At 44.3% G+C, this 25802-nt stretch overlaps 2 protein-coding genes across 4 annotated transcripts; one reads left to right on the forward strand and one right to left on the reverse strand.

The window, feature by feature from the left end:
• Positions 1 to 860: 860 nt before the first annotated feature.
• LOC147992768 (phytepsin) lies at positions 861 to 6349 on the forward strand. 2 transcript variants are annotated; one of them, XM_087531648.1, is made up of 14 exons: positions 861 to 1015; positions 1608 to 1970; positions 2093 to 2153; positions 2958 to 3052; positions 3158 to 3270; positions 3786 to 3957; positions 4031 to 4070; positions 4157 to 4221; positions 4735 to 4848; positions 4954 to 5018; positions 5263 to 5419; positions 5500 to 5619; positions 5782 to 5870; positions 6027 to 6349. In XM_087531648.1, the coding sequence occupies exons 2-14, from the start codon at positions 1617 to 1619 to the stop codon at positions 6109 to 6111; spliced, it is 1530 nt and encodes a 509-aa protein (XP_087387774.1). In that variant the 5' UTR covers positions 861 to 1015; positions 1608 to 1616; the 3' UTR covers positions 6112 to 6349. The 2 variants fall into 2 exon arrangements, with proteins under 2 accessions (XP_087387774.1, XP_087387779.1); XM_087531653.1 differs by lacking the exon at positions 861 to 1015 and adding an exon at positions 1144 to 1167.
• A 3251-nt stretch (positions 6350 to 9600) lies between these two features.
• On the reverse strand, positions 9601 to 14958 carry LOC147992769 (uncharacterized). Of its 2 annotated transcripts, none has more exons than XR_015609682.1 (6): positions 14488 to 14958; positions 14330 to 14409; positions 13447 to 13741; positions 12849 to 13050; positions 11451 to 11549; positions 9601 to 11367 (listed from the first exon to the last, which is right to left on the reverse strand). XR_015609682.1 is itself a non-coding variant. In XM_087531656.1 (6 exons), the coding sequence occupies exons 1-3, from the start codon at positions 14791 to 14793 to the stop codon at positions 13696 to 13698; spliced, it is 432 nt and encodes a 143-aa protein (XP_087387782.1). In that variant the 5' UTR covers positions 14794 to 14958; the 3' UTR covers positions 9601 to 11372; positions 11451 to 11549; positions 12849 to 13050; positions 13447 to 13695. The 2 variants fall into 2 exon arrangements, 1 of the variants encoding a protein (XP_087387782.1); XM_087531656.1 differs by having other exon boundaries at positions 9601 to 11372.
• Between the last annotated feature and the right edge of the window lie 10844 nt (positions 14959 to 25802).

Consider the following 25802-nt stretch of genomic DNA (forward strand, 5'->3'; position numbering starts at 1 on the left):
AGGTCAACCTAGAGAAATAGATGAAGGCGTTACGGGTAGTCCCTTCGGTGTTGATGCCAAAAAGCGTTTGTCGCATAATCTTGTCGGTGCATAGATAGTATTTTGCGAAACCAACCCTCGCGCACCCGCCGGTCACAGAAGCAACTCTACCACGATATGGGACGAGATCGAATATGCTTCTTCCTCGTCGCATCACCGCCGGGGCAAATGGCACAAGGACATGAAAGAAAACCTAACAAACTAGGCCAAGACTTTACACTAATACGCGCCCTCACCCGTCGGCGTCGAAACCAACTGGGAAACATGAGGGAAGGGCTTTGTGGCGCCATATGGTAGTATTTTTTTTAACGGGAGATAATTACCGCATGGTTTTGACCGTCATCACTGGCGGGGCTACGTTGTAGCAAAAAGGGCCATGGCCCGCCCAAGATTTTATGCAATTGGCTGGGCTAAGAGTAAATGTGGCTCATAATTATCAAAAATAAAAATATTGGACTTGTCTTCAGACTAGCCCGCTCATGCTTTTGAGAGTAGCTCCGCCACTGGGCCCAGGTGAACATTGGAGACAAGCAAACCAATAAATATAAGTAGATGCAACTTCCAACAGCAGTGTACTGTACTCACTCCTACTAGTAATTTTGATTACTACAAATTTAGCATCCCATGGCCAGGCCGAATGCGATGTCCTTGCACGGATATTATGGAACCAAATTACTTACTTCCACGCAAAGCAACCCACCAGGATCACCCGCAACAAGCTTCCCCCATCCTCGGTGCTCGCCTCCCTCACGCACGCACCACTTCGCGGGGTAAAGGTAGCAGTTTCGCTTTCGCGTCCCTATCCTCTCATCCGACGGCTCGCTCGGCACCGACCACGATCCGACGGCCCGGGTGAGCTCCATCGGGCCCGAGGCCCGAACCGCTTTATATAAACAACTCGCATCGGGTCCGTGGTGCGGCACACGTCACTTGGCTCGGCTCCGCTCTCCTCTCCTTGATCCTCCTCCGGTTTCTGGTGAGCTCCCCCCTCCCCCTCTCCCTGCTAGCAGTGCGCTTCTCGTGGACTCCGCTCGACTGACTGCTTTCTAGCGCGCGTTAGAGTGCGGGAGGTGGTGATTCTCGTGTGCGGGTCACTGGGTTTTTGGTGTGGATCTGCTCCCTTTCCGGGTGTGAGTTCGAGGACTCGATCTGGCCTTTTCGCCGATTTATTTTGTCTCTTTTGAGCGCCGGTTTTGGTCTGGATTGTGCTCGGCGTCGGCGGTCAGATTTCGTTTCTGCTTGTCCGGCTCGCGTTTTTGGCGTCGGTCGATTCCAGGCTGCCTCTCGCGTGCTCCGCGGCGTTATCTGCCTCCGATTTCTCTGGAATTTTTCCGATTTCGTTGGTTCCCGTTTCAGTCGCTCTGAACCCTCGATTCGGCCCTTGCTAGTAGGTTTCTGTGGGATTTCCGCGCCTAAATTCCCACTCGGCTGTGTTTTTTGTGGGATTTGGTTGCGGTACTACTGTCAGTCAACTAGTAGTTAGGAGCGTGCTCTGCTACTTTCCCCACTAGGATTTACCCAGTCTCGATTCCCCTTACGGTTCGATTAACCCCTCCGATTTGCTGCAGATCGCGACCATGGGAACCCGCGGACTCGCCGTGCTGCTCCTAGCGGCGGTGCTGCTGCAGGCCCTCCTCCCGGCGTCGGAGGCGGAGGGCCTGGTGCGGATCGCGCTGAAGAAGCGCCACATCGACCGGAACAGCCGCGTCGCCACGAGCCTCTCCGACCGCGAGGAGGGGCAGCACCACCTCCTCGGCGGCGCCAACACCCTCCGCTCCGAGGAGGAGGGCGACATCGTGTCCCTCAAGAACTACATGAACGCCCAGTACTTCGGGGAGATCGGCGTCGGCACGCCGCCGCAGAAGTTCACCGTCATCTTCGACACCGGCAGCTCCAACCTCTGGGTGCCCTCCGCCAAGTGCTACTTCTCGGTGCGTCCTGCCTCCTCCTCGGTGGTGCTGACGCCGTTTTTACTTTTATTTTAGGATTAGGAGGATTTGGTTGTCTGTGATGCAGGGGATTTGACTTTTGGTTTGGTGCTTTGTTGGTGCAGATTGCGTGCTACCTCCACGCACGCTACAAGGCGGGTGCGTCCAGCACCTACAAGAAGAATGGTTAGCGTCTGGAAACTTCTCTCACCACCATGCTAGTGGTTGTGCTTTACAGTTGACATGTTCTATTCCTGTCTATTTACTTGCTGCTAAAGATAGTGTGTATTGTAACATCCCTCTGTGATTTGTGCACTTCACATGCATTTCCCCCACCACCCACCAACCGTAGCATGCTATTTGTATGTGCTGCAGTCATTCTTGCACTTGATTTTAAATCTGCCTAGTTCCAGGTAGTGTCTTAGCTTATCCCATATGTCAAGTTCCAGCTACCAGGTAGTGTCTTAGCTTATACAGGTAGTGCCTGGTTCCAGGTAGTCTGGAGAAATTCCTGTCTGTTAAGCCGAAATTGAACAGTTATGAGCTGAGATTGCTTCGTAAAAATATTTTCTGTGAAGTCAGATGTGTACTGATGAACTACTGTAAACCATTCACGGTTGAATGTGAAGCAGATGGTCAGTTCACTTTAGGTGCAACATCCTTGAAAAGGATGCTGCAAAATGACTGATGTTGATGTAGTGCCCATTTCTGTAGTCAGACATAGTTATGGAGGTGTCGTAAGTTGTAACAGTAGCTGTCTTTGTTGAGCCTATTAAATAGCATTTGCAAGTTGCAACTCTAGTCACATACTATTATACAGGAAATGATAATGTCCAGTCCTTGCTATAGCCTTTTTATGTTTTGGCAGAGTCATACTGATGATTCTCCACATTTTCATTGGTTTCCTTTTTGTTTGCTCTGATTAATTCATCTCTCTATTTGGTAGCCGTTCGCTTTTGATAATGTTGTTTTCTCTTGTTATGTCACCAGGAAAGCCTGCTGCCATTCAGTACGGCACTGGTTCAATTGCTGGATATTTCAGTGAGGATAGTGTTACAGTGGGTGATCTAGTTGTGAAAGATCAGGTTTGTGTCTCTTTATATTTCTGAGTTGATTTGTTGATTATCTCTGATTGTATGCATCACATTAATGTTTTTTCTTGTTAATATCTTATTTGGTTACCATATTAGGAATTCATTGAAGCTACAAAGGAGCCAGGTGTTACTTTCTTGGTTGCAAAGTTTGATGGTATTCTTGGGCTTGGGTTTAAGGAAATATCTGTTGGCAAAGCAGTACCTGTGTGGTAAGACAATCTGGCCATTAGGATTGTCTTTATTCATCTCTTTTGCATAGTTCGATTGCTTTATTGCTGTAAGAATAATATGTTACTTTGCATATAGTGCTTTCGGCCATGCAGTGCTATTACAATTCTTTCACTGGTAGCTGCAAGGACATTGGCTTTTAGTAGTTCCTATGTGCAGAACATAGCATATATAATTGTCAGTATCCTAAATATTGACCTGATGAGGAAATCAGTAACCTCCCTTTATTTAGTTGTCGCAGTTTAAATGATACTCTGCTGGACTTCTTGTTGTGTGTTCATGTTTGCTGCATCGGTCATGGTAGCTTTGCTTCTAACAAAACAAATACTGTATATACTTAAGTATTTACGTTCATGACTTCATGTATGTGGAACTGTCCTACAGTTTGGTTCATGCATTTACTTGTTCTGTTTCTCTCATACATGTCACGATTAGCCTTGCACACTCTTTGGATTGTAGCATATTCATGATCCCTAATGATACATAAACATTGCAGGTATAATATGGTAGAGCAAGGTCTCATCAGTGATCCTGTTTTCTCGTTCTGGTTGAACCGACATGCTGATGATGAAGGAGAGGGTGGTGAAATTATTTTTGGAGGAATGGATCCTAAACACTATGTGGGTGAACACACATATGTCCCAGTCACCCAGAAGGGATATTGGCAGGTTAGTCTTGTTCTTGTGTAATTTGAATAATATTTTATCCTCTAGCTTATGAATGCACACTTACTTGCTGCAGTTTGACATGGGTGATGTCCTGGTTGGAGGGAAGTCCACAGGTACGGAATGGTTATCTTCATGTTAAAATCTTAATGTGTTTAAATCTGAATTATCTTATGCGTGTTCACACCTATGTGGTTATCAGGATTCTGTGCTGGCGGTTGTGCTGCAATTGCTGATTCTGGAACTTCATTGCTTGCTGGTCCCACGGTATGCTGTGATCTTCATATAATTGTTTATCTTCAGAGTGGCGAGTGACATCCACTTTTTCAGTTGAAATCGCTGTTATGTATGGCATTATCTACTAAATATTGCAACATTTTTATCTAATTGATTTATTATTTCGGGGAAATTATCTTAGTAATGATCAAATTCACACTATTTTTGTACGATCTTCCAGATTTGTAGGCTAGACACAGGCTATGTGCTTAAGAAATGTGATGATATAGCACCTGCACCTTTTACTTACAAATCACAATATCGGAAGAACATTTTGCTTGATTCCATTAGTATCATTGTACAAACTTAAGCTTACATTAGTCAGATACATGGGAAGGGTCAATTTCAGAAATCTTTTAGATTCCAAGCTTAATTTTAAGAAGTAAAGCTTACACTAGGATGGTTTATTGTTAATCTTATGCAAGATTCAATCTGGATCACACTGTTTATCACTGGTTCTCTCTTCTTTGCTCCATGTTGACACGTTCCTATTCACCAATGTAGGCCATCATTACTGAAATTAACGAGAAGATTGGTGCGGCTGGGGTAGTCAGCCAAGAGTGCAAAACAATTGTTTCTCAGTATGGACAACAGATCCTCGACCTGTTGCTAGCAGAGGTTTGTATGTTCCCATACCGCCTGTTTACTATTTTGGTAGCTGTTTGGTGAATTATATTATCTCTTAAAGGAGAGGACTAAACCTGCTCTGGTTTCATGTTACAGACACAGCCCAAAAAGGTCTGCTCCCAGGTTGGTCTGTGCACCTTTGATGGGACTCGTGGTGTTAGGTGAGAACTGCAAATTCCATTTCTGAATTTACAAAACAGAGTATCTACTATTTGACTATTAGCTAGTTGTGATGTTAATTGTTACTAAATACAAGTATTGATTAACTACTGTGACCGAGTTTGTTACAGTTGACTGAATAAGTGGAACAGTCCCAAGGCATTCTTTCATTATGCTGTTATCGCGGCTCGCATTTGTCTTCTTCCTTTCGTGGCTCATTTTCCCCTTGTTTATCTGTGTGAACAGTGCTGGAATTCGGAGCGTGGTCGATGATGAGCCTGTGAAATCGAATGGCCTCCATACCGATCCCATGTGCAGTGCCTGTGAGATGGCTGTTGTGTGGATGCAGAACCAACTTGCACAGAACAAGACCCAGGATCTCATACTAGATTACGTTAACCAGGTGAGCTTAGTGACCTCCTTTGGTGAAGTTCGTTCTATACTGATGTGGTGGCACTCTGCTCATGTGTATAAATTTTGCAGCTGTGCAACCGTCTGCCAAGCCCCATGGGAGAATCAGCTGTGGACTGTGCCAGCCTTGGATCCATGCCTGACATTGAGTTCACCATTGGTGGCAAGAAGTTTGCGCTGAAACCAGAAGAGGTGTGACCTCTTGTTCATTTTCCTCTCCTATTTGTTTCCTTCTGTGCAACCAGATTGACCCCCATGTTGTTTTCTTTGTTTCTAACTCTTCTACTCCAAATTAAGCCTACTTGCCTTAGCCTTTAGCCTTGTGGCTGAATTTTGTTCTCTTCGATCGTGCAGTATATCCTGAAGGTTGGCGAAGGAGCTGCTGCCCAGTGCATCAGTGGATTCACAGCCATGGACATCCCGCCTCCTCGCGGTCCTCTCTGGTAAATCTATCTACACTCTCTGCTGTCTTGTTCAAGGGCATACCAGTTATGTTACACCTGATGAAATCCCCGGCATGCTATAAACAAGTTCTCCATTTACCTTGTTGACGCTTGACCTCTGCTTCTGGCGCTGATACATACATCTCTCAACTGCAGGATCCTGGGAGACGTCTTCATGGGCCCCTACCACACCGTCTTCGACTACGGCAAGCTGCGTGTCGGATTCGCCAAGGCGGCCTGAAAGGGTGGTCGAGCGAGCGCCCCACCCTGGAGGCGAACACTTGCGCCGGGAGAGAGCTTAGCTTTTTTACTCCGAATTTGACCGGTGCTGTGTGTGTGTATATATATGCTACATGCTGCTTTTCAAAGACCCTGACATGACCAAGGGTTGTTCCTAAGATGGCAAGACTGTTTGTGGACGTTTGCCCCGAAGATGTTGTTGAATTATTATGTGATAAACAACGTTTGCCTTCTAGAAACCTGTGGTTTATCACGCCAGAAGCTTAGCTACTTGTCCTGTTTGGCCTCCATGCTATGAAATCGTTCGTTTGGGAGCATGAACCGAGATAATTTGGTGGTTGATGTATCCATCTATGTTAGGGATCCAGTACTCTACTCACACGAGATGTAGGATTGAGTGGCTGATTACAAGCACAAGTGTGCTAAAGGAGAAGATAGCAAGAACAAGGAAGAGGATGAGAGCCGAGGTGGGAAGAGGAAGCTGCCGCCGTGACGTTACAGTCGTGATCCCAAGCCCGGATGATCTGATCGATGCCCTCGGAGTACTTGTAGTGCCCGGCTTCCAGGTCTGTTCGCTAGGCCCGCCCCTCTCATGCCGGCCCAAGGCCCACCGGTGTGGAGGGTTGCTAACACCCCTCCCTCCTTAAAACTCAGCTTGACCTCAAGCCGAAGCTTAGGAGAAGACTGAAAGGCTAACTAGCTTGACCTCAAGCCGAAGCTTAGGAGAAGACTGAAAGGCTAACTTGCCGGGATCCCACGGCGCTTGAAATCCCTTGATCTTACTAGGGTCGCCATGGTCATGATAGTAGCTGAGGTTGGGGTAGACTCGACCAAGGTAGTAAGCTTGCTTGCCTGTGTTGCCAAAGTAGCCTTCGAGGTTGCAGCCGTGGCCGGATTTGACTTGAACAAGGTTAGGGTAGTCATTATGGCCGACAAGAACCAGGTTGAGGACGACGTCGAGGTAGTAGTTGTGGTCGACGAAGGTGGTGAAGAACGTGAGGCTCTTCCCTCCTTGAAAAGGTGCTCGTCCACAACCAGTAGAGAACTCCATGTCGTCCATTGGAGAACTACAGGGAATGGTGAGTAAGACTTGCCGAACAAAATAAGGATTTCCTTCTCCATGAATATCTTCAAAAACAATTCTCAAGTCACCCGGATCCCATGGGAGAAACAATACGGCCACGATCTTTAATGTGCCGCCATCGCTAGCATGAATCTTCAACCGCCCCCATGAGTCTTTAGCAATGTTGTGGGAACTATATTCATTACCGAGAAGATAACCCTAGTACGGTCCTTGGGAGCTCCTATGTGTGACCGCCTCCATGCGAATTGGTTGTTTAATTCCGACTGTAGCATAACCTGTTGCCCGCTGTACCTTTGGAACCATTGGAGTGGACATTTTAGACAAACAACAATCACCAAGTATCCAGATGCTTCTGATCATAAATGGAAGAAGAGCAGCAATGCTTATTCTGGCCAACTGGTATGTAAGAAGTTCACGAGGAGCCTGCATCAACTCATTTGTCATGAGAAAAGTGAACTCAATGCCCACATCTTGCTTGTGAAGTTGATCAACGCTAGCCCTCCAAACCCCAAGCAAGTAAGCAACCTCATCTCCATTGCATAGCACCCTCTGGTAGTGGTTCCATTTGGCCCGTGGAATTGACCCAAACATACCACTACACCACAGCTCAAAAATAAAGCCTCCCGGTGATGAACATGGCTCCTGCAGATGTCCTGTTCCAATGAATACCAGAATTTTACCTATGGAAAAGACGACATGTACAACTTGATGAACCTGCAGCATCTCATTTGGCACCGTATATAACTTGTTGGTGGTTGTAACTGGGACAAGCACCTATCAGCAGTAGCTGAGAACAGCATAGTCATGTCCCCAGCGACAAACTCTATTCAGCAATATTCCAGGAATGTGACGCCACAATTAAACGACCCTCCTTCCGCAACTTGCCCTATTGGACCCAAAGCTGCAAGACAAATTTGTATCAAACAACGATCATGCCCAGGAATGCTCAACGAGTGTATTGTTGCTGACTTTGCCATCTTCCTCTCAAAGTTGACACGAAGCACACAGGAGAACCCAACTTCAACTAACAAGTTCAGCGCTGGAGCCCAAGCACATGTACTGCAGATGTATAATGGCAGCCCTTCAGTGCAGATGAAGCTAGAAGCACCACCACACTCCAACTTAGATAATGGCTCATGTGCATGATCTGCACCACCAATAGGAAAAATTTCGGGTGTACTATGCTTAACGACATGATACAGTAACTTTTTTACCTTGAAATCGGTTTCCTTCTGATAAGGATTAGACTGATGTGACTGCATGTAGTTCTGATCCTTATAGGCTGCATATACCCAACCTTTAGTGAAACAGACCACTGATTCCATGTCCTTCTCCTGAGGAGTTCTCTGTGCAAACATGTAGATGCTGGAACTGTTGGCTGCAGCTGAGGTCAGACTTGTAATGGTGCCTAAGCCAAAGTAATCTGCCATTTGAAACCTTGGTATAGAGTCAGTCAACAAATATTTCCCCTCTGAACTATTGACATTCAGTTGGATACGTTGCGACCAAGGTGGTCGTGGCTCACTGATGATATAGCATTTTTGCTCCTCTTGTAGGGTAGTGGCAGCCCTCGGTACAGACGCCCAGGAACCGGCCATGTTTGAACAGTTTGTCCAATTTCATAGTGAAATGCGTGATTAGCACACTCATTTAGATTTTGCAAATGACTTGATTGAGCACGTGTGGACTCATATTGGCAACCAATACATGTATTGATTCATTATATTCATTCAAGACAATTTCAATTTGGTTGTAAAACTATTTTTATTAGAGACAATTTCGATTGGGTTGTAAAACTATTTTTATTTTCAGACAATTAATATTTGGACATGCAAACTTGTTTTAAACATTGAAATATGAATATATAGGCATTTTTGGCCGTGGCGGACAAGATGGGGCCAAAGAATGCGTCCGCGCGCTGGGCGCACGGCCACCGCATCCCAGAACATGCCCGAACACAACCCCATTACCCTACCCAAACGGATAGAATCCAGGCAAAACAGACGTCCGTTTGGGATCATGCGCTGGAGTTAGCCTAATGCCTCGGCACAAGGATGCACGTAACACTTACAACAGGGTCACCACCATTGGCCGTTATATACCTACTAGATCGGAAACGCGCCACTAACGCTATGGCCAAGTAGTGAATGCTCAATTTAGTAGGAAATTAAGTATAGCATACACATTCAAATAGGATATAACAAAATAAAAGGAAGAGGAAACATTCACATGTAATTGGAGCGAAGCACCGTTAAGTTCAACATCATCATGAAACTATAAGGCAACGTATAGTTCTGGGTGTTGCAAAAATTATCATTTAGCTCACACAAATTTAGAAGCATCAAGGTTTCAAGGCTTTGTTGGATTAGAAAGATTACATGCTTTCTTTTATCTGATATTTTTCCATTCAAAACAATCATCCATGATATAAAACTTGTAAATAACATCCAGGTTCTTCGCCCATGCACATGATTGCATATAAAAAAAATTATGTCAAGCAATGATCAATGATTTTTTTTACATAATAGGAATTAATAAACAATGAATTAAACCTGCTCGAATGCTAAGATGTTTCTAACACCATCAGGTTAGAAAAGGATAATGTAATCATTTTTAAACACATCATGATGGCTCCATGTCCAGGTAAATCTTTGTGGCAGCAACAATATAGTAGAGGCAACAGAAAATAAAAGAAAAAGGTTGTTCCTCCTTTGATGCTCGTCATGGTTCCGAGGAACATTTCCATCCCGAGAAAGACATCACAAACGAACGTTAGTTAGCAATGGAACATAAATGTATTGAATACAGGATGAGGCTTAGGATGATCAGTTGACTGGAAAAAATTCATAGTCATTGTGTCATTCATATATGGAGGAAACATTGTTCGTTTATTTTGAAAGATGTATCGACAATAAATAGAGAATGGCTCAAGAAGTCTGAGCCGTTGCCTAAAGTGTTGTGTCAAGAAAATGACTAACCGATACTGCATATGTTGAAAGCAAGAGCCAAAAGACCGTGGTCAAATATTGAATTATATTATGATCAAGTAAATGCTACATGTTCCACATAGCAAATAGGTCCAATTATTAAAAAAAATAACAAAGCATACATAATGTGGCGAAGAACCTGAAACAATTACAATTTTAAACTTCTACACAGGTGCTTAAGAAAACCTTGGCTAAAGATTTTGTGTCGAGGAAACACTTCAAATTGTTCCAGATCAACTTGAACACACTGCCCACATACACAACAAAAATATGATGCAAGGTCTGCAATTTTAAATTAAAATTATTACTGCACTACACCATAATACTTCTTTTAAACTATTGTCATTTTCTGAACCTATCACTTCCTCATATGATAATAATGGTAAAATCATATAATTATATTTCTCTACATTAGTAATCTAACACCAAGAAAATAAATAAGCAACCATAATCATTTGTCCAAACCACCATTTCTCTTATAATTTTGTAGAAAAGGGCGAAGTTTAGTTCAGGAATAGAAATAAGAAAGATAACAAGATATACTAAAATATAGGAATTTAACTGTTTGTCAAATCACGAGTTATGTGCTACTATCAAATCTTGAGTTTCACACGAGTGAGACACATCATGGCTAAGCATTCAAAAGGAAATAACAAGAAAATCATTAGACGAACAAAAATGGAACAAATTACGAATTACTATAGTGAGTTACAATTTCAGTACACACACATACGCAAGACATTTATTCCCTGAGTAGGGAATGCATATGAATGAAAAGTACTTAAAGCTAGTTATTTTCAGTTTAGGCTTCTCCAGAAAGACAGACTAAAATCACTTGATCTGTACATGGGCAATAGCTTCTTTCCTTTACTGTTGCATGCTTCTTTTTATTAACCCAGTCAAGCAAGCACACTAACAAACGATTTTGTATGAATATCCTCAAAGCATTCTACACAAGCGGGTTCATCTGTCAACATGTTTTCTTTTGGTCTTGCAAGTGACTATCTAAAAAGTTCTGTTCAAAAGGGGTTCCTACAAAATTTAAAAATCCAAAGCCTTTTACAAAGCAAGTTGATGACTTCCGGCTAACCTTGATAGGTGCATGCATCTTGTTATTGGAGGACGCAAAGCCAGGTGAACCTTGGTCGAGAATCTCATCGGCGTTCATGGCGGGCTCAACTTTTGCCTGGGCTGCATGCAATCAGAGGAATCGAACTCGGTGGCAAGAGAAAAGAATCACAGGAAATAAGTGTGGCTTGAGGCACCAACCTTTCGTGCGATGGTGTCCCCTCCGATGTCCCCGTTGAAGGCTCGACATTGGGTAGAAGGCGATAGTAGTTATTAGGTCAGACTTGTCTTGAACTTATCCTGTCAAAAAAAAACAGTGCAGCTTTACATCACTGAATACACGAAAAGTACACATGGTGCAGCTTTACATCACTGATTCAACAGCTCACGCATTCAAACACATACTACTAAGAAACATCCTTACATACCATATTGGGCAAATGAGAATATTAAGTATGATGGCAACTAATTATAATTCAGCCACTAAACCGTAAAATGATATTAAGTACACATGTGTCCCTTGGGTTTCTTGCTTCGCTCATGAAGAATACACTGAAGCATGATTTAGCCACACATGTATCCCTTGATATGCATTGCCCGGCCCAAGCGCAAGATCCAAAATAGTATTGTAGCTCACATCTCGACATATCAAATTTTGCAGAAAGGAATAGGCCAAAAGTCACGCAGTTTGATAGATAAGAATTAGAGCAAGTCATTTATATAGAAAACAACATGCCCCACAGGTCTTCCATAATAATTAGATCAAGTCATGTGTATAGATAGAGACCGGAGGCTTGAGTAATGCATTAGAGAGTAGCCAGATAGTACAAAATACATGTCCCAATGCTCTGGACAGAAGTATAGAAAAGCACAGTGGCAATGATTGTGTTATGCGATACATCCTTCGATGGTAAATGGCTCTAGGAATTCAAAGAAGGACGCTGGTATCCACCTGACTTTCAGTCTGAGAGCTTCCCAGACCGAACGAAAGGTTCGGTGTCGAGCTTTTCCCGAACAAACAATTTTGTTCTATAGGAATCACCCTGCAGCCCGAACACCTCATGCCAGGAAGGACCTTTCTAGGTCTCCTGGCCCAAAACAAAAACAAAAACAGAAACCTAACAAAAAAGCGCATACGCAGTGAGTATTTTGCAATGTAGTGTACAGTAATAAATGCCAATCTTATACTAAAACCAATTTGAAAACCTATAATACAATACATTTGGGCAAATGAGAATATTAAGTATGATGGAAACTAATTATAATTCAGCCACTAAACGTTAAGATGATATTAACTACACATGTATCCCTTTGGGTTTCTTACATGGCTTGTGAAGAATACACTTTTCACAAATATAATCCTTTTACTGGTTACTCCCAATCTAAAGTCAATGGTTAAATTACTGTGTATCGCCATCAAGCGAGCATACATGGTTCATAATTTCATATATAAATATCTACTCACATAAACTAAATCAAGCTAGCATACACAGTTCATCTTCAAATAGGATTCATCTCCTGGGCTCTTGTTACCCAGATCCAACCAGAGATCCGCACAGAAGAGGAGGGGGGAGTGGTAGAAGAGCAAGAGAAGCTTACTTGCAAGTAGAAGCAAGAGTGCAGGGAGCGCAAGCGCTAGACATGTCGTCACAAGAACCATTACGACCCCTGATCCAGATCCCCTGCTTCGCCGTATGATGCCACTTGAAAACAGAGCATTTTCTACCCGTAGGAAAAAGCATGGCTCATTGGGCATTGTGTAGGATAGGTTCCACCAATTACACAAAGGTGTAGAAAATACCTGCAGTAAATATCAGCCTGGTCAAATCAGGAAGCAGTTACTGGTTCCTCCAAAAATTCATTTTAGATGACAAACTGTGGGAAGAAAAAAGAACAGGTCCTGATTCCTATACAAATTGACTTTAGATGACAACCCATGGTAAGAAAAATCAGGAAGCAACAACAACAAAGGAAGTAGAATTGATCACTCGTTGCCCTAAGCCACAAATGCATCATACAACAGCAACAACAATGTGCACCATAGGGGGGAAATCCCTAAATGAAAGGCACAAATGAGCAAAATTGCAACCTAGGTCCCTTGAGAGCATGCCTATATCATCCATATCTGATCATCATAGCCCTGGCCATGTCCCATACAGTAGCCAAAGCAGAGGAGCAGGAGGAAGATGGAGCTCACCAAGGGAGGTTGTAGCCGAGGCAGTACTCAGTGGGCGTCGGGGTTGCGCCTGAACGCCATCCAACCAGCAAGGAACCACATCACATTTGTGCCTTGCACCGTCCCGCCGACGAGCACGAACGCCACGGGCACCGAACCTAGTACTCCCATTTTCAGGGAGCAAGAATGTGTGGAGGCATTGGGGTTTCAATTATTGCTCTTTCATCTGCTCATGTGCCACCTCCGCCGCATCCTCGAGTCGCAATACAGCTAGGCAGGCGCACAGTGTTCGCACACCATCGCCTTGCCGGGAAACCTAGAGGTGTCCAGGAGAGAAAAATTAGGAAGTGGTGGAGCTGAAGATCCACATGGTGCCAGCAATTTGTCACCACAAAAACTGTACATAAGCAGAGGGGTTTGGATAATCTATGGCACATATGAAATAAATACCAGTTTTGGCACAAGTTTTAGGTAAGAATGATACTTAGATAGTAAATAAAATAATAATTGATTAGCGCTATTTCTCAGTTCAGATAGAAAAGAGAAGCAGTGATTGTTTACATATAGCATAATTATGTCTCAGTTCAGATAAAAAAGAAATAGGCACCGATTGTTTCCTTATAGAAGAATTATGGCTGCTACAAAATTTGAGTCATTTCCCTAAAACAAAGAAAGGCCCATGAAACACACACTTTAATAGCAAGAGTGCTATTTATTTATCTATGCAAACCTACAGTTGACCCATAATACAAACATATATAAAGCTTCTGTAAATGTTAAGGTTTGCCATTTTTCTAACCCAAAAAATACATAAAAACTAATTCATCTTGGTCTGGTCTAACATGTTTAAATCCTAAGTACATGAGTGGGAGGGGAACAAGACTACAAGAACGGAGGGTCTTACGGGTGCATCTGCTCCACTATCCACTCCTCCATGGCGGCGGCGACCTGCTCAAACACCCACGACCACCTCACCTTGGCGTCCTGCCACAGCACACCGAGTCAACCACAAGCACGTATTCCATGGAAGAAACACGACGGAGGACGGAATTAGGGGCAGACCTTGACGGCGGAGAGCGAGCTCTGGCCGTAGCTGTCGTAGAAGACGCCGTCGAAGTCGAGGGCGAACAGGTTGCCGCCGCCAATCACGGCGCGTGAGGGCCTCGCCGCCCTCACCCCTCCCCTCCCCGCTCCCCCGCCTGCCTCACCAGGCCGCCAGGTGCCGGAGCCGGACTCGCAGCCGACGGATCCGACGACCGCGGCGTGTGGCGCCCATCCACCCCGACGCGGTTGACCCGCGGCGCCGACGCCTCCGGCCACAGCGGTGCGAACCCGCGGAGGCACATGCCCACCCCGTTGCGGCCGCATGGGTTCACGACCCCGGCGGACGGAGGGGATGGTAGCGCGGCTGCGGCTGGTCGGTGGCGGCGGCGGACGGGGACGGCGGTGGCGGCGGCCGGCCAACGCGGGCCTAGGGTTTGGAGGGGGGAGAGGCGAGGCGCGAGTGCGGGAGGAGGAGGCGGCGCGAGCGAGCCGGCTAGGTCAACTCCACACGAGCCGTGGCCTTTTATACCCCTGTGAGTGAAATGACGAAAATGCCCCCGGCGGGGCAGGCTATTTACGCGCGGTGGCACGAACAAGAGGTTACTATTCATTTCAGCAGTAACTTCTTTTGATCCGACGAACGAGGTCCTCCCACCTCTGGATCCAATGGCTCAAGATCCATCAAGCGGCCAGATCCGACGGCCAGGAATCCAAATCGCTGAGGAGGCTCGGTGGAACATCCTTCTCTTATTTCTTGATAAGGCGAGGTTCCTCAACTGATCGGTTGTGCCCTCAATACATCGTACCCTAGTTCAAGACGATGCCCTCTTACCCCTAAAAAAAGAAAAAGAAAAAAGAAAAAGAAAAAGAAAAAGGCGATGTCCTCAACCTTTTTTTATGTGGAAATAATTATTGTATTACTCAATCAAGAGGTATAATACCACGTGGCAAGCGTTGTAAAAGCAATCTCAAATTGACAAAAAAAAAGTCAAGAGGTACAATAATCACGCATAATCGCGTCCAAAACGACCTCAGGTCCAGAACCAAGCCAGACAACAGTATGGCCTTGAGTCCTACCAAAGTTTGCTAAAGTATGATTAGAAGAATTACAACCTGTGGGAGCCTCAACCTGTGGCAGCCTCACAAACTCCCTGGACTGAAGGCGTGGTTTGATGATAAACCAAGAAGAGACACTTCTTGTGCGCTAAAAAAACACCTCTTGTTGTTATAGTAGATAGATGAAATATATTTGTATGGTCCTTGTCCAGTCAAGTCAGATCGACTACCTATTAAAATAGTTTTTTTCCTTATATAACTATTTTTGTATAGTTTTTTATTACTATTTGGACTTTTTGTGAAAAAATACACAATTTATCTATTTTTTTTGCGAGTGCACAATCTACCTATCTATCTATCTATTCATCTATCTACTCCCTCCGTTCCTAAATATGTAACCTTTTCAAGATTTCAACATGACTACATACGGAGCAAAATGAGTGAATGTACATTTTAAAATATGTCTATATACATTAGTATGTAGTTCATATCAAAATCCCTAAAAGGGCTTATATTTAGAAAAGGATGGAGTATCTATCTATCTATCTATCTATCTATCTATCTATCTATCTATCTATCTATCTATCTATAACAATTAGAAATTCCTAGAAATTCCCACGTTTATTAGAAATTACAAGCCGTTGATCTAGTGGTACCGAGTTGTTACGGTAGAGATCCACACATAAATTACCGGCTAAAATTGTGGCGTGCCCCTTTTATTTTCTCAATCTATCTATTTATACATAGTAAAAGTACATGACAGGCTCACCAGAAAAAGAGAAATAGGCTTAAAAAAAATCTCAATTGAACGCCCACAATCGATCATGTCCCTTTGAATGCCCACAATTGATCATGTCTCTTTTAATGCCCACGATCGATTATGTCTCTTCGGACGCCTCTCATCGAAGCCAACGAAGACCGTGGCAATCGGCATGACAAGATGGCATCGGCGTCCTTCTACGTGTTGCACCGATGACATCGACAACCATGTGCTTCTAGAGAGGAATAAAGCATAACAAGATTAGGAAGATGATTGTTGGAACTAATCTTGTCATTAGTATTAAGTTCATAGGATTAGTTCATGTGTGCATGCGTGCATGTGTGTGTGTGTGTGTTGTCTTAAGGTTTCACATGTGTGCATGTGTGTTCTTAAGAGAAACAAGAGACTAGAGAGATTGTGAGGTAGAAGAAGAAGCCGCATTGCGAGGAGGCAGCGCCAACACTTGCATCTGTTCTTCTGAGTTGCCATCCTTGGAAGACCAAGAGTCATATGGGTATACGCCGCTTAGTAGCGGTAGAGTTCTTTTTTGGAAATAAATCAACTACATGAGCAGATGACGTGGATCATGTAGTGGGGGAATAGATGATATAGGAATGAGTAAAAATCATGTGTGGCCTACATGATGATGTGGATAGGCTGCATGTGAAGAGAAATAGAATAGTGTGGATGAACTATTAAGGTATTATATATTACTATAAATATTATATAAAAGTGATAATATAATAGCTTGAAACAATAAAAAATTATAGATACATTTGAGACATATCAAGCATTTCAGGGCATAGCAGGTAAAACCAGAGAGGTGAAACAACTTTATTATTGCCTGTAGGGCATATTTCCTTCAGTAGTTGGATATATTCTTCCACGCGAGAGTGTATCTTATCCAAACAACTGGTGCACCAGGATCACCAACAACTTATGGACCATTGAATTTTATAATGAATGGGCAAGATCGAACGCAGAGGTGGTGTGATGGCATATTTGCAAAATAAACCGATAGTTCATTTGTGAATGGAGCGAACTCGCCGAACAACATCCCAAACCCAGTCACTTCTCTACCTCGCCGTCTGCTGTATGTTTGTACCACATGAGGTAGGGTTAAAGAAATCCGTCCATGTTGTCTCCCTCCCTCTTAGAAATAGTAATAACACAACAATGATGTTTGTTGTTACCCTACAATACAAAATCAGCGCAACAATTAGCAGGTCATGGTTATTTACATATGTACTTAATTATAAGATATTGGAATTAAGAAGGAAAGCTTCATTTACATAATTCTTCTAAACAGAAGGCTGACTATGCTCTTTAAGTATATTGGCATTGTACGGCTCTTGTATATGCAGTCGTTCTCCGCACATACATTTTGAGACAAGAGATGAATTCCTTTCAAATCTATTTTCCCCCTAGAAACTAGCCCGTGCCACAAGATGCAAGAGGATGAACAAAGACGAAAACCATCTAATTGTGTATGTACATCCAAAAATAAATCAACTACATGATATGATTGGATATGATTATTGTATACATAATGAAGATAATTCAGTGACATTGATGAATAATTATGTTCAAGATCATGGTGTTTACCCCTAAAATCATTCCGAGTGTTTGGTTTGAAGAGCTTGTTTTCACTTGCTGACGTTCATTCAAGTTTTTTGTTTGCATCTTCACAGTTTTCTGCTTACTCTTTTAAGCCGATATGCTACAAGATAATTGAAATTCTTGTAGCATATTATATTAGCTTAAAGGAGTGAACAGAAGGACATTGTACGAAGGATCAAACCCTAGCCACCGCTCTTCCTCACCGATCCCCAATCCCCTGACGTCACTCGAGGTCGCCGCCAACGAAGCCTTGTGACCATATTATGTACCAGATCATGGTCTTTACCCCTAAAATCACTCCGAGTGTTAATTTAAAAAAAATCACCCCGAGTATTGATTTGCAGAGCTTGTTCTCACTTTCTGACATTCGTTCAAGAGTTTTGTTTGCATTCTTACATTTTTTCTGCTTTCTCCTTTAAGATGATATGCTACAAGATAATTGACAAACTTGTAGCATGTCAACTTACAGGAGTGAACATAAGGACCCTATACGAAGGATCAAACCCTAGCCGTCAGCCTTCCTCACCGATTCCCCACCCATCGTTGTCGCTCGAGATTGTCGATGGCTAAGCCTTGCGACCACCAAGGGCAGCGGCGGCGAGGCACCACCGTTGAGCTTGGTTTTGGCCATCTCGAGATCCTATCTTGGTCGTGGAGGCAGGGGCCTCTGGCATCGATGGTTGAAAGAACATGCGGTGCCCCCATGTTTGGTTTTGGAAATTGATGACAATCTCTATGGACTAATGGTTGCCTTGAGTTTGAAGGTTTTGTCCATAGGCTTTTCTTGGAGTACATGTGTTGGTTTTAAGAAAAGTTTGTGTCGACCAAGGTGCTATTCAAGGAATTATCCAACGATTGGTCATTTGAGAGTTGAGCTTATTGCAAGCATGTCTTGAAGAAGAAGATTGTGTGATCATTCATGTTTACCTTCAAGACATCATCCAAACGAAGAGAGTTGGAAAGACTCAAGGTTGATCAAGACTAAGTTAAGAGTGAATCAAGTTGATCAACTCACAAAGCATAAAAGATGTACCGAGAGGGATCAAGTGATCCCATGGTTTGGTAAGCATTGTCCATTGTGCTTTGTGTACTAACCCATGGTCTATGTGAGAGTTCTACGTGGGGTTAGGTACATGTTCATGGGCTTGTGTCAAGAGGAAGATATCTCTCAACCCATGGAGAGGATGACATCAAGTGGTGATCGTCATCAAGATTGCCGTGTGCAAGTTCAAGTGGATCATCACGAAGAGATCAAGTGCTTGAAGCTTGCCGGCCATTGTGGTGACAATGGACTTGTGAAGATGTGCCGAAGAGTGGCTCACCCATAGTGGTCTATGAGGGAGCAATCATCTAGTCTTCATCGTGCCAACACAATCAAGAAAGGTGGTCCAACTTGAGGAAGTCAAGATCGTCATCATCTAGCTCAAGTGGACCATGTGCAAGGCAAAGGTTTGCCCTTGATAGGTTTTCTATTTTACCGGTCTCATGATGGTAGTTGGGAGACCGGGTTATAGGATCGATTGCCGTACTATCAAGGGGGGCTCTCGATGAGTAGCTTGATCGTATCGTTCGTAGAGAGCTCAAACCATTGCATCCTTGCATCATCTTTCTTGGTTCTTGTTTGGTTCTCTTTGTGAGTCTTAGAGCTTATGGTCATCTTGATGACAAGCTTGAGTTCATCGAAAACGGAGTTCGCATGCTTCTTCTATGATGTTTTCGATGTTGGAGGTTTTGCCGGTTCTTCTCGGTTGGAGGTTTCCTCCTCTATTTGTTGGCATTCCTCCCCTGCCTCTTCTTACTATAACCAGTCGCTGTTTTGATGCTACTCGTCGTCTTGTTTTCAACAAGCTTGAGCTTGCTCAATTCGGAGCTCATATGCAGAAGTTATGGCAGTTCTGATTTTCTTGAGTGTGGTTTTTGTCAGGGTCCCAGCGGTAGTACCGCTGAGGAGTCACAAGCGGCAGTACCGCTCCGCAGCGGTAGTACCACGGGCCACAGCGGTAGTACCGCTCCTCGAAGCGGTAGTACCGCTCGATGGTCTCAGCAGTAGTACCGTTGCGGCTCCGTGCTCCTACCGCCTCGACTCGAGTGCGCTTTTTCTCGTGTCGGGTTTTGCGGCACTTGCTGCGGTAGTAGTGGCGATAGTACCGCTTATTAGCGGTAGTACCGCCCTGCCTCCACGGTAGTATCGCTCTGGGTCCCAGCCCCAGCCCCTTTTCTTCTGGCGCGGCAGTACCGCTGAAGGGGAGCGGTAGTACCGCTTATGAGCGGTAGTACCGCCCTGCCTCCACGGTAGTACCGCTCTCTGCGGGGCTGAGTGGGGGATAACGGTTGGATTTTCCCCCTCCTATAAAATGGGGTCTTCTTCCCCTTTGAACCTTATCCTTTGAGCTCGTGTTCTTCCCCCATTGTTGACCTTCTTCGAGCTTGCTAAACTCTCAATCCCTCCATGGATTCTTGCTAGTTTTTGAGGGAAAAGAGAGAGGAGATCTAGATCCACATTTCCACCAATCACTTTCTCCTCTATGTGAGGGGAACCCCTTGGATCTAGATCTTGGAGTTCTTGGTGTTCTCTTTCTTGTTCTTCCTCTCATTTTCTTCCCTAGCATTAGTTGCTTCGGTGGGATTTGAGAGAGAAGGACTTGGGCACTCCGTGTGCCCTTCCATTGCATTTGGTGCATCGGTTTGAGTTCTCCACGTGATACGTGGAAGTTACAAGTTGAGAAGCTTATTACTCTTGGGTGCTTGGTACCCTTGAGCTTGTTCCTCTTGGGTGCTTGGGCTCCCTAGACGGTTGTTGGTGTTCGGAGCTCAATCATTGTGGTGCAAAGCTCCGGGCAAGCGTCGGGGTCTCCAATTAGGTTGTGGAGATCGCCCCGAGCAATTTGACGGGTACCGGTGACCGCCCCCAAGGGTTGCCAAAGTGTACGGGTTCGGTGACCGCCCCCAAGGGTTGCCATTTGTACGGGTTCGGTGACCGCCCTCAAGGGTCCCTTAGTGGAATCACGGCATCTTGCATTGTGCGAGAGCGTGAGGAGATTACGGTGGCCCTAGTGGCTTCTTGGGGAGCATTGTGCCTCCACACCGCTCCAAACGGAGATTAGCATCCGCAAGGGTGTGAACTTCGGGATACATCGTCGTCTCCTCGTGCCTCGGTTATCTCTTACCCGAGCCCTTTACTTATGCACTTTACTTTGTGATAGCCATATTGTTTCTTGTCATATATCTTGCTATCACATAGTTGCTTATCTTTCTTAGCATAAGTTGTTGGTGCACATAGGTGAGCCTAGTTGTTTTAGGCTTTGTGCTTGGCAAATTAACCGCTAGGTTTATTCCGCTTTTGTTCAAGCCTAAACCGTAATTATTTTTAAACGCCTATTCACCCCCCCTCTAGGCGACATCCACGATCTTTCAACGGTGCTGCCACCGCTGGTCGTCTTTGGCGGGCCGTCACCCTTCTCCATCGTCCCTGCCATTGCCCTCAGCAATGGATGCTGTCCTTGACTCTATTATGCAAAAAAATGTGCTATTATAGAAAATAGTAGGAGAATTTTGCAAATGTTCCATCGGCCCACCTCTCAGCTGGATCTTGTCATAAGCGGCTCGTGCATCAGGGCATGAGCAATGGTGGCAGCACCTTGGTGCTGCCCCAGCCCAACCACGCCAGCCAACAGAGGCGATACCATTGTTTAATTTAATAGCCGTCCAACGCATCTGTGGCTTCCTGACATGAGCCAATTTTTCTTTCCCATTCTTTATGTATCCTACTGTGGAGCATTAGCCGAACCACCTGCGGAGCATTAGCCAGGCCCGAGCCAAAGGGGGTGTGACCTGTGCGCCCGCACGTGCCCCCCGTTTTCAGGGGCCTCCAAATCTACACGCAGCACTACTACTACCCATCTAACCTTTTTGGCCTCTGAAAAAAATCTGACCTTTTTGGCCTCTGAGACGCTTGGCCTGGCGTCTCGCAACCTGGAGCAGCCCTCGAGCAACTACGCCTCATGCCCTCATCCAGCAATCATTCCCTCAAAAAAAATCCAGCGATCAGTTCCCTCGAAATCAGAAAAAAAAACAGTGATCAATCGAGTCATCGAGACAAGCGAAGAGACGAGGCGTCTCTTCGTCTGGCAGGTTAGGGTTCCTCCGATCGTCCTTCCTTTCCTTGCTCAGGTTCAGGAATCTCCTGTCGAGCAATTCTGTTCCAATTTCCAACGCTGTAGGTCCTTTTCAGGATTCAGGAGGGTAGGAGGAATGGCCGGACATCAGCTGGCAAGGACCTGAATCACATGAAAGGCAAGGAAACTTCATGCCAATGTCTCGATCTCCATTTTTTTAAGCGTTGTTGCGTCAATAACCAGTGATCCTGTGAGCCCTTTACTTCGAATTTCGATTTCCACCAGCTAATTTTGCTCTTCTAAAATCATATAGTTAATTTTATTATTCTTTTCATCTATTAGTTGTCTAGTATTGCAAGATCCAAGTCATGTCTGCATTTAGAAAACATGAATTTGGTTACAAAAAGCGTTTGAAGAAACAAAAAATAGAGGAATTAACCCAGTCTCAGAAAGAAGATATGAATAAGTTTGTTATAAAAAAAACCACAAGTGTCCTCCGATAATCAGTTACTTCATGAAAAGCATGCACATGAAAAACTGTTGACAATGATCCTAACACTAAAGATGTCCAGACAGAGATACAATCAAGAATAGATACAATTTTTATATTTCCAGTTGGTATCTAAGATATTATAAATTTTATATTATTATAGTTATGTTCATGTAGTGTTTTTTTTAGTGAGATAAGGCCCATTTTAGAGTTTCGCACAGGGCCTTAGATTTTACCGGCTCGGCCCTGGCATTAGCCGAACCACCACCGTGGCATCCGAGCCTACCTGTCCCTGCGGAGCAGCAGGCTGAGGCGACGCGTTGGGCATGCCCTCAGGTGCACGCACGCACGCTCATTGTTGTGCCGTATTCTCGTGCTCGGCGTTCAGCCTGTCATGTCACTGTCGGCGTCCTCCAGCCTCTCATCATCGTCCTCCTCCTGTCTGTCGACACTGAGCACGAGAAGCAAACTGCCAAAGTGTGCAGCATGTCGGACAATCACAATTGGCGTACGTGATTCTGATTTGAAAACCAGGACGTACACACACACACACGGGCGCATGCGGTTGCACACAAATCATGTACGTGCCTGTTCGGGGAGCACAGAAATCATGTGACACAGCTGACGGCTATGTCGTACAGTACTCGTACCATACGGTAGTGGACCTGCATGACTTTCTTCCGGCAACAATGGCCTACGGAACTGTATGTATACGATGTCGGGCGTCTCAACTTTAAAACTAAATGTGGCCAGAGATCCCAGAGATTCATTTGAGTCGGTCGATCCACTAACCAGTAAATTTATACTATAATAATGCCTCGGCACAAGGGTGCACGTACAACACCTACAATAGGGTCACCACCATTGACGGTTATATACTTAAGGCGAGGTTCCTCAACTGATCGGTTGTGGTAGCCCGGATGCAGTGGAGGCGATGCCCTCAATACACCGTACCCTAGTTTAAGACGATTCCCTCTCACCCTAGCTTCAACGTGTCATGCTTCCATCTTTTGTCACCTCTTGCTTGTCAAGTAGCCAATTGGGTTTAGTCCCATGTTTCCTGCAATAAAATTCTTCTCATGACCGATCAAACACAATATGTGTATTGAATGTAATAGGATCTTATATTATGGGACGGAGAAAGTGCATGACAATCTTGATTTGTTTTATTTGATCAATATTCTACTATTCAAAAATAAATCTGAATGTTATCAGTTATTATTCTTATGGAGTATTTGGGAGTTGTGAGCATGTAGTATTCAACATGAAAAATTTAATTCACCACATGCAGGTACAAACACATGGCAACTCTGAACATTTGTTATGACAAATTTAGTTACGTGAGGATGATAACTTTAGTTGGCAAACATGGCACTTCGTGCTTTAGTTTATTATTGACAGAAACTTGCCATGTGTCACTAGAATTTGCCATCCTTGCTTGACTGGAATTGCCATCAAAAAACGTCAGGGCCAGAGTGCCACACACCTGACAAGTGGCACTTATCATTTGGGAAGGATTTTGAAGAGATTTTTATGTTTATAATGCGGAGTCTAGCAAATCTTGTGATTGTGAAGCGACATGTGACATGAGTAAACATGTGAAGTTTGCGCATATTTTATGACAAAGTGGCATAAATGAGAGATGGACAAATGTGCGAAATAAGTGTTGCCATCTACTTTGTGTTACTATAAATTAATGAAGCCAATTATGGTTTCATCCCGTAGCAACACACGGGGATTTAGCTAGTAGGCTTAAAAATCTCAATTGAACAGATCTGCCATTTATTTAATATATGCTAAAAATCAATAGCCACTAAATAGTGTTTAAGTGAAACATATTAACCACCATTGCCATTGCCATTGTAATGAAAAAAAAAGGTTCGCTCACCCTTGGCTTATTAGCTACGTGCAGTCAAATATGAAAAAAAAACATAGGTACGTGGGATGCGGAGTTGATGCCGCTATATTGCTACGTGCCATCAAAAGAAAAAAATTACTTTTTTTACTTGGGATGTGGGTTTAATGCCTTGATATATGCATGCTAAGTGAGAAATATGCGTGGGATGTGTGGTTAAAACTTTTAGGGAACACCTTACATCGTCCGCTAAGAATTTAAAAATAAAATTAGGAAGTGCATCCACCAATAACGAGGGAGTGTTTGCATGACCGCAGCGAGCTAGCTCATGACCAACTACATTTGACTCTCTATTACAATGCTGAACAGTAACATTCCCTGCGTGTCACCACTTCTCCTTCTCTATCCTCTTACTCCTCACCGATGCGGATAGCCAACTTGAGCGGCAGTGCAGGCTCATTGTGGAACTTCCACATACGGTCTGCTCCTCCTTCTGAATCGACCAAGATATATGAAGGGATTCTATCTGACGTTGATGCATTGGCTATGATTTCTAGATGCCAAAGAAAGTAAATAAAATGATCGATCATGTCTCTTTGAATGCCCACAAACGATCATGTCTCCTTTTTAATGCCCATGATCGATCATGTCTCTTCGGACGCCTCTCATCGAAGCGAACAACGACGGTGGCAATCGGCGTGACAAGATGGCACTGGCGTCCTCCTACATGTTGCACCGACAACATTGACAACCATGGGCTTCTAGAGAGGAATAAAGCATAACAAGATTAGGAAGGTGATTGTTGGAACTAATCTTGTTATTAGTATTAACTTCATAGGATTAGATCATGTGTGTGTGTGTGTGTGTGTTCTTAAGAGAAACAAGAGACTAGAGAGATTGTGAGGTAGAGGAAGAAGCGGCATTGCGAGGAGGCAGCGCCAACACTTGCATATGTTCTTCTGAGTTGCCATCCTTTGGAAGACCTAGAGTCATATGGGTATACGACGCTTATTAGCGGCCAGGAGCCCGTGGCCACAGGGTGTCCAGAGAGTGTCCTTGCTGCTGGAGTTCGTGTGGACTCCTGCCGATACTTCTGGAATCCCTCCTTCGTCTTCACGGTGCCTTCTCCGCTTTCATGATTTCCTCGCATATGGTGTTGGCGTTCTCTTGTGCATGACCTCCTCCAATGCACATTTTCCACTTGGCTCAATCTATTGGTGCAAAGTAAAGGGAGGTCGAGTAGTCTACCATTCATGGGAGAACCAAAAAGACACACATACGGGATATAAATCACGTTAGCTATGTGATGTGCGTGTCCCTTGGCGATGGAGCAAAGGCTATCATGATGACCTTAGGGTGCTCCACAACACACCATCTGTGTGTTACTTGGCCATCAAAGGGCTAATGAAAATATGAGTTTCACCTTCGGAAATCATC

This window comes from Triticum urartu, chromosome 1A (genome assembly GCF_056163025.1).
Source record: "Triticum urartu cultivar PI428250 chromosome 1A, HENAU_Tu73, whole genome shotgun sequence".
In the NCBI taxonomy this organism is placed as follows: Eukaryota; Viridiplantae; Streptophyta; class Magnoliopsida; order Poales; family Poaceae; genus Triticum; species Triticum urartu.

Bases quoted from the DNA above. Each gene is read 5' to 3' on its own strand.
- LOC147992768 (XM_087531648.1), top strand. From the start codon at position 1,617: ATGGGAACCCGCGGACTCGCCGTGCTGCTCCTAGCGGCGGTGCTGCTG. The intron at 2,154-2,957 runs GTTAGCGTCTGG...TTATGTCACCAG, and splicing joins CAGCACCTACAAGAAGAATG to GAAAGCCTGCTGCCATTCAG. The intron at 3,958-4,030 runs GTTAGTCTTGTT...TACTTGCTGCAG, and splicing joins CCCAGAAGGGATATTGGCAG to TTTGACATGGGTGATGTCCT.
- LOC147992769 (XM_087531656.1), bottom strand. From the start codon at position 14,793: ATGCGGCCGCAACGGGGTGGGCATGTGCCTCCGCGGGTTCGCACCGCT. The intron at 14,410-14,487 runs GTCTGCCCCTAA...GTGCTGTGGCAG, and splicing joins GCTCGCTCTCCGCCGTCAAG to GACGCCAAGGTGAGGTGGTC. The intron at 13,742-14,329 runs GTAAGACCCTCC...GGACACCTCTAG, and splicing joins ATAGTGGAGCAGATGCACCC to GTTTCCCGGCAAGGCGATGG.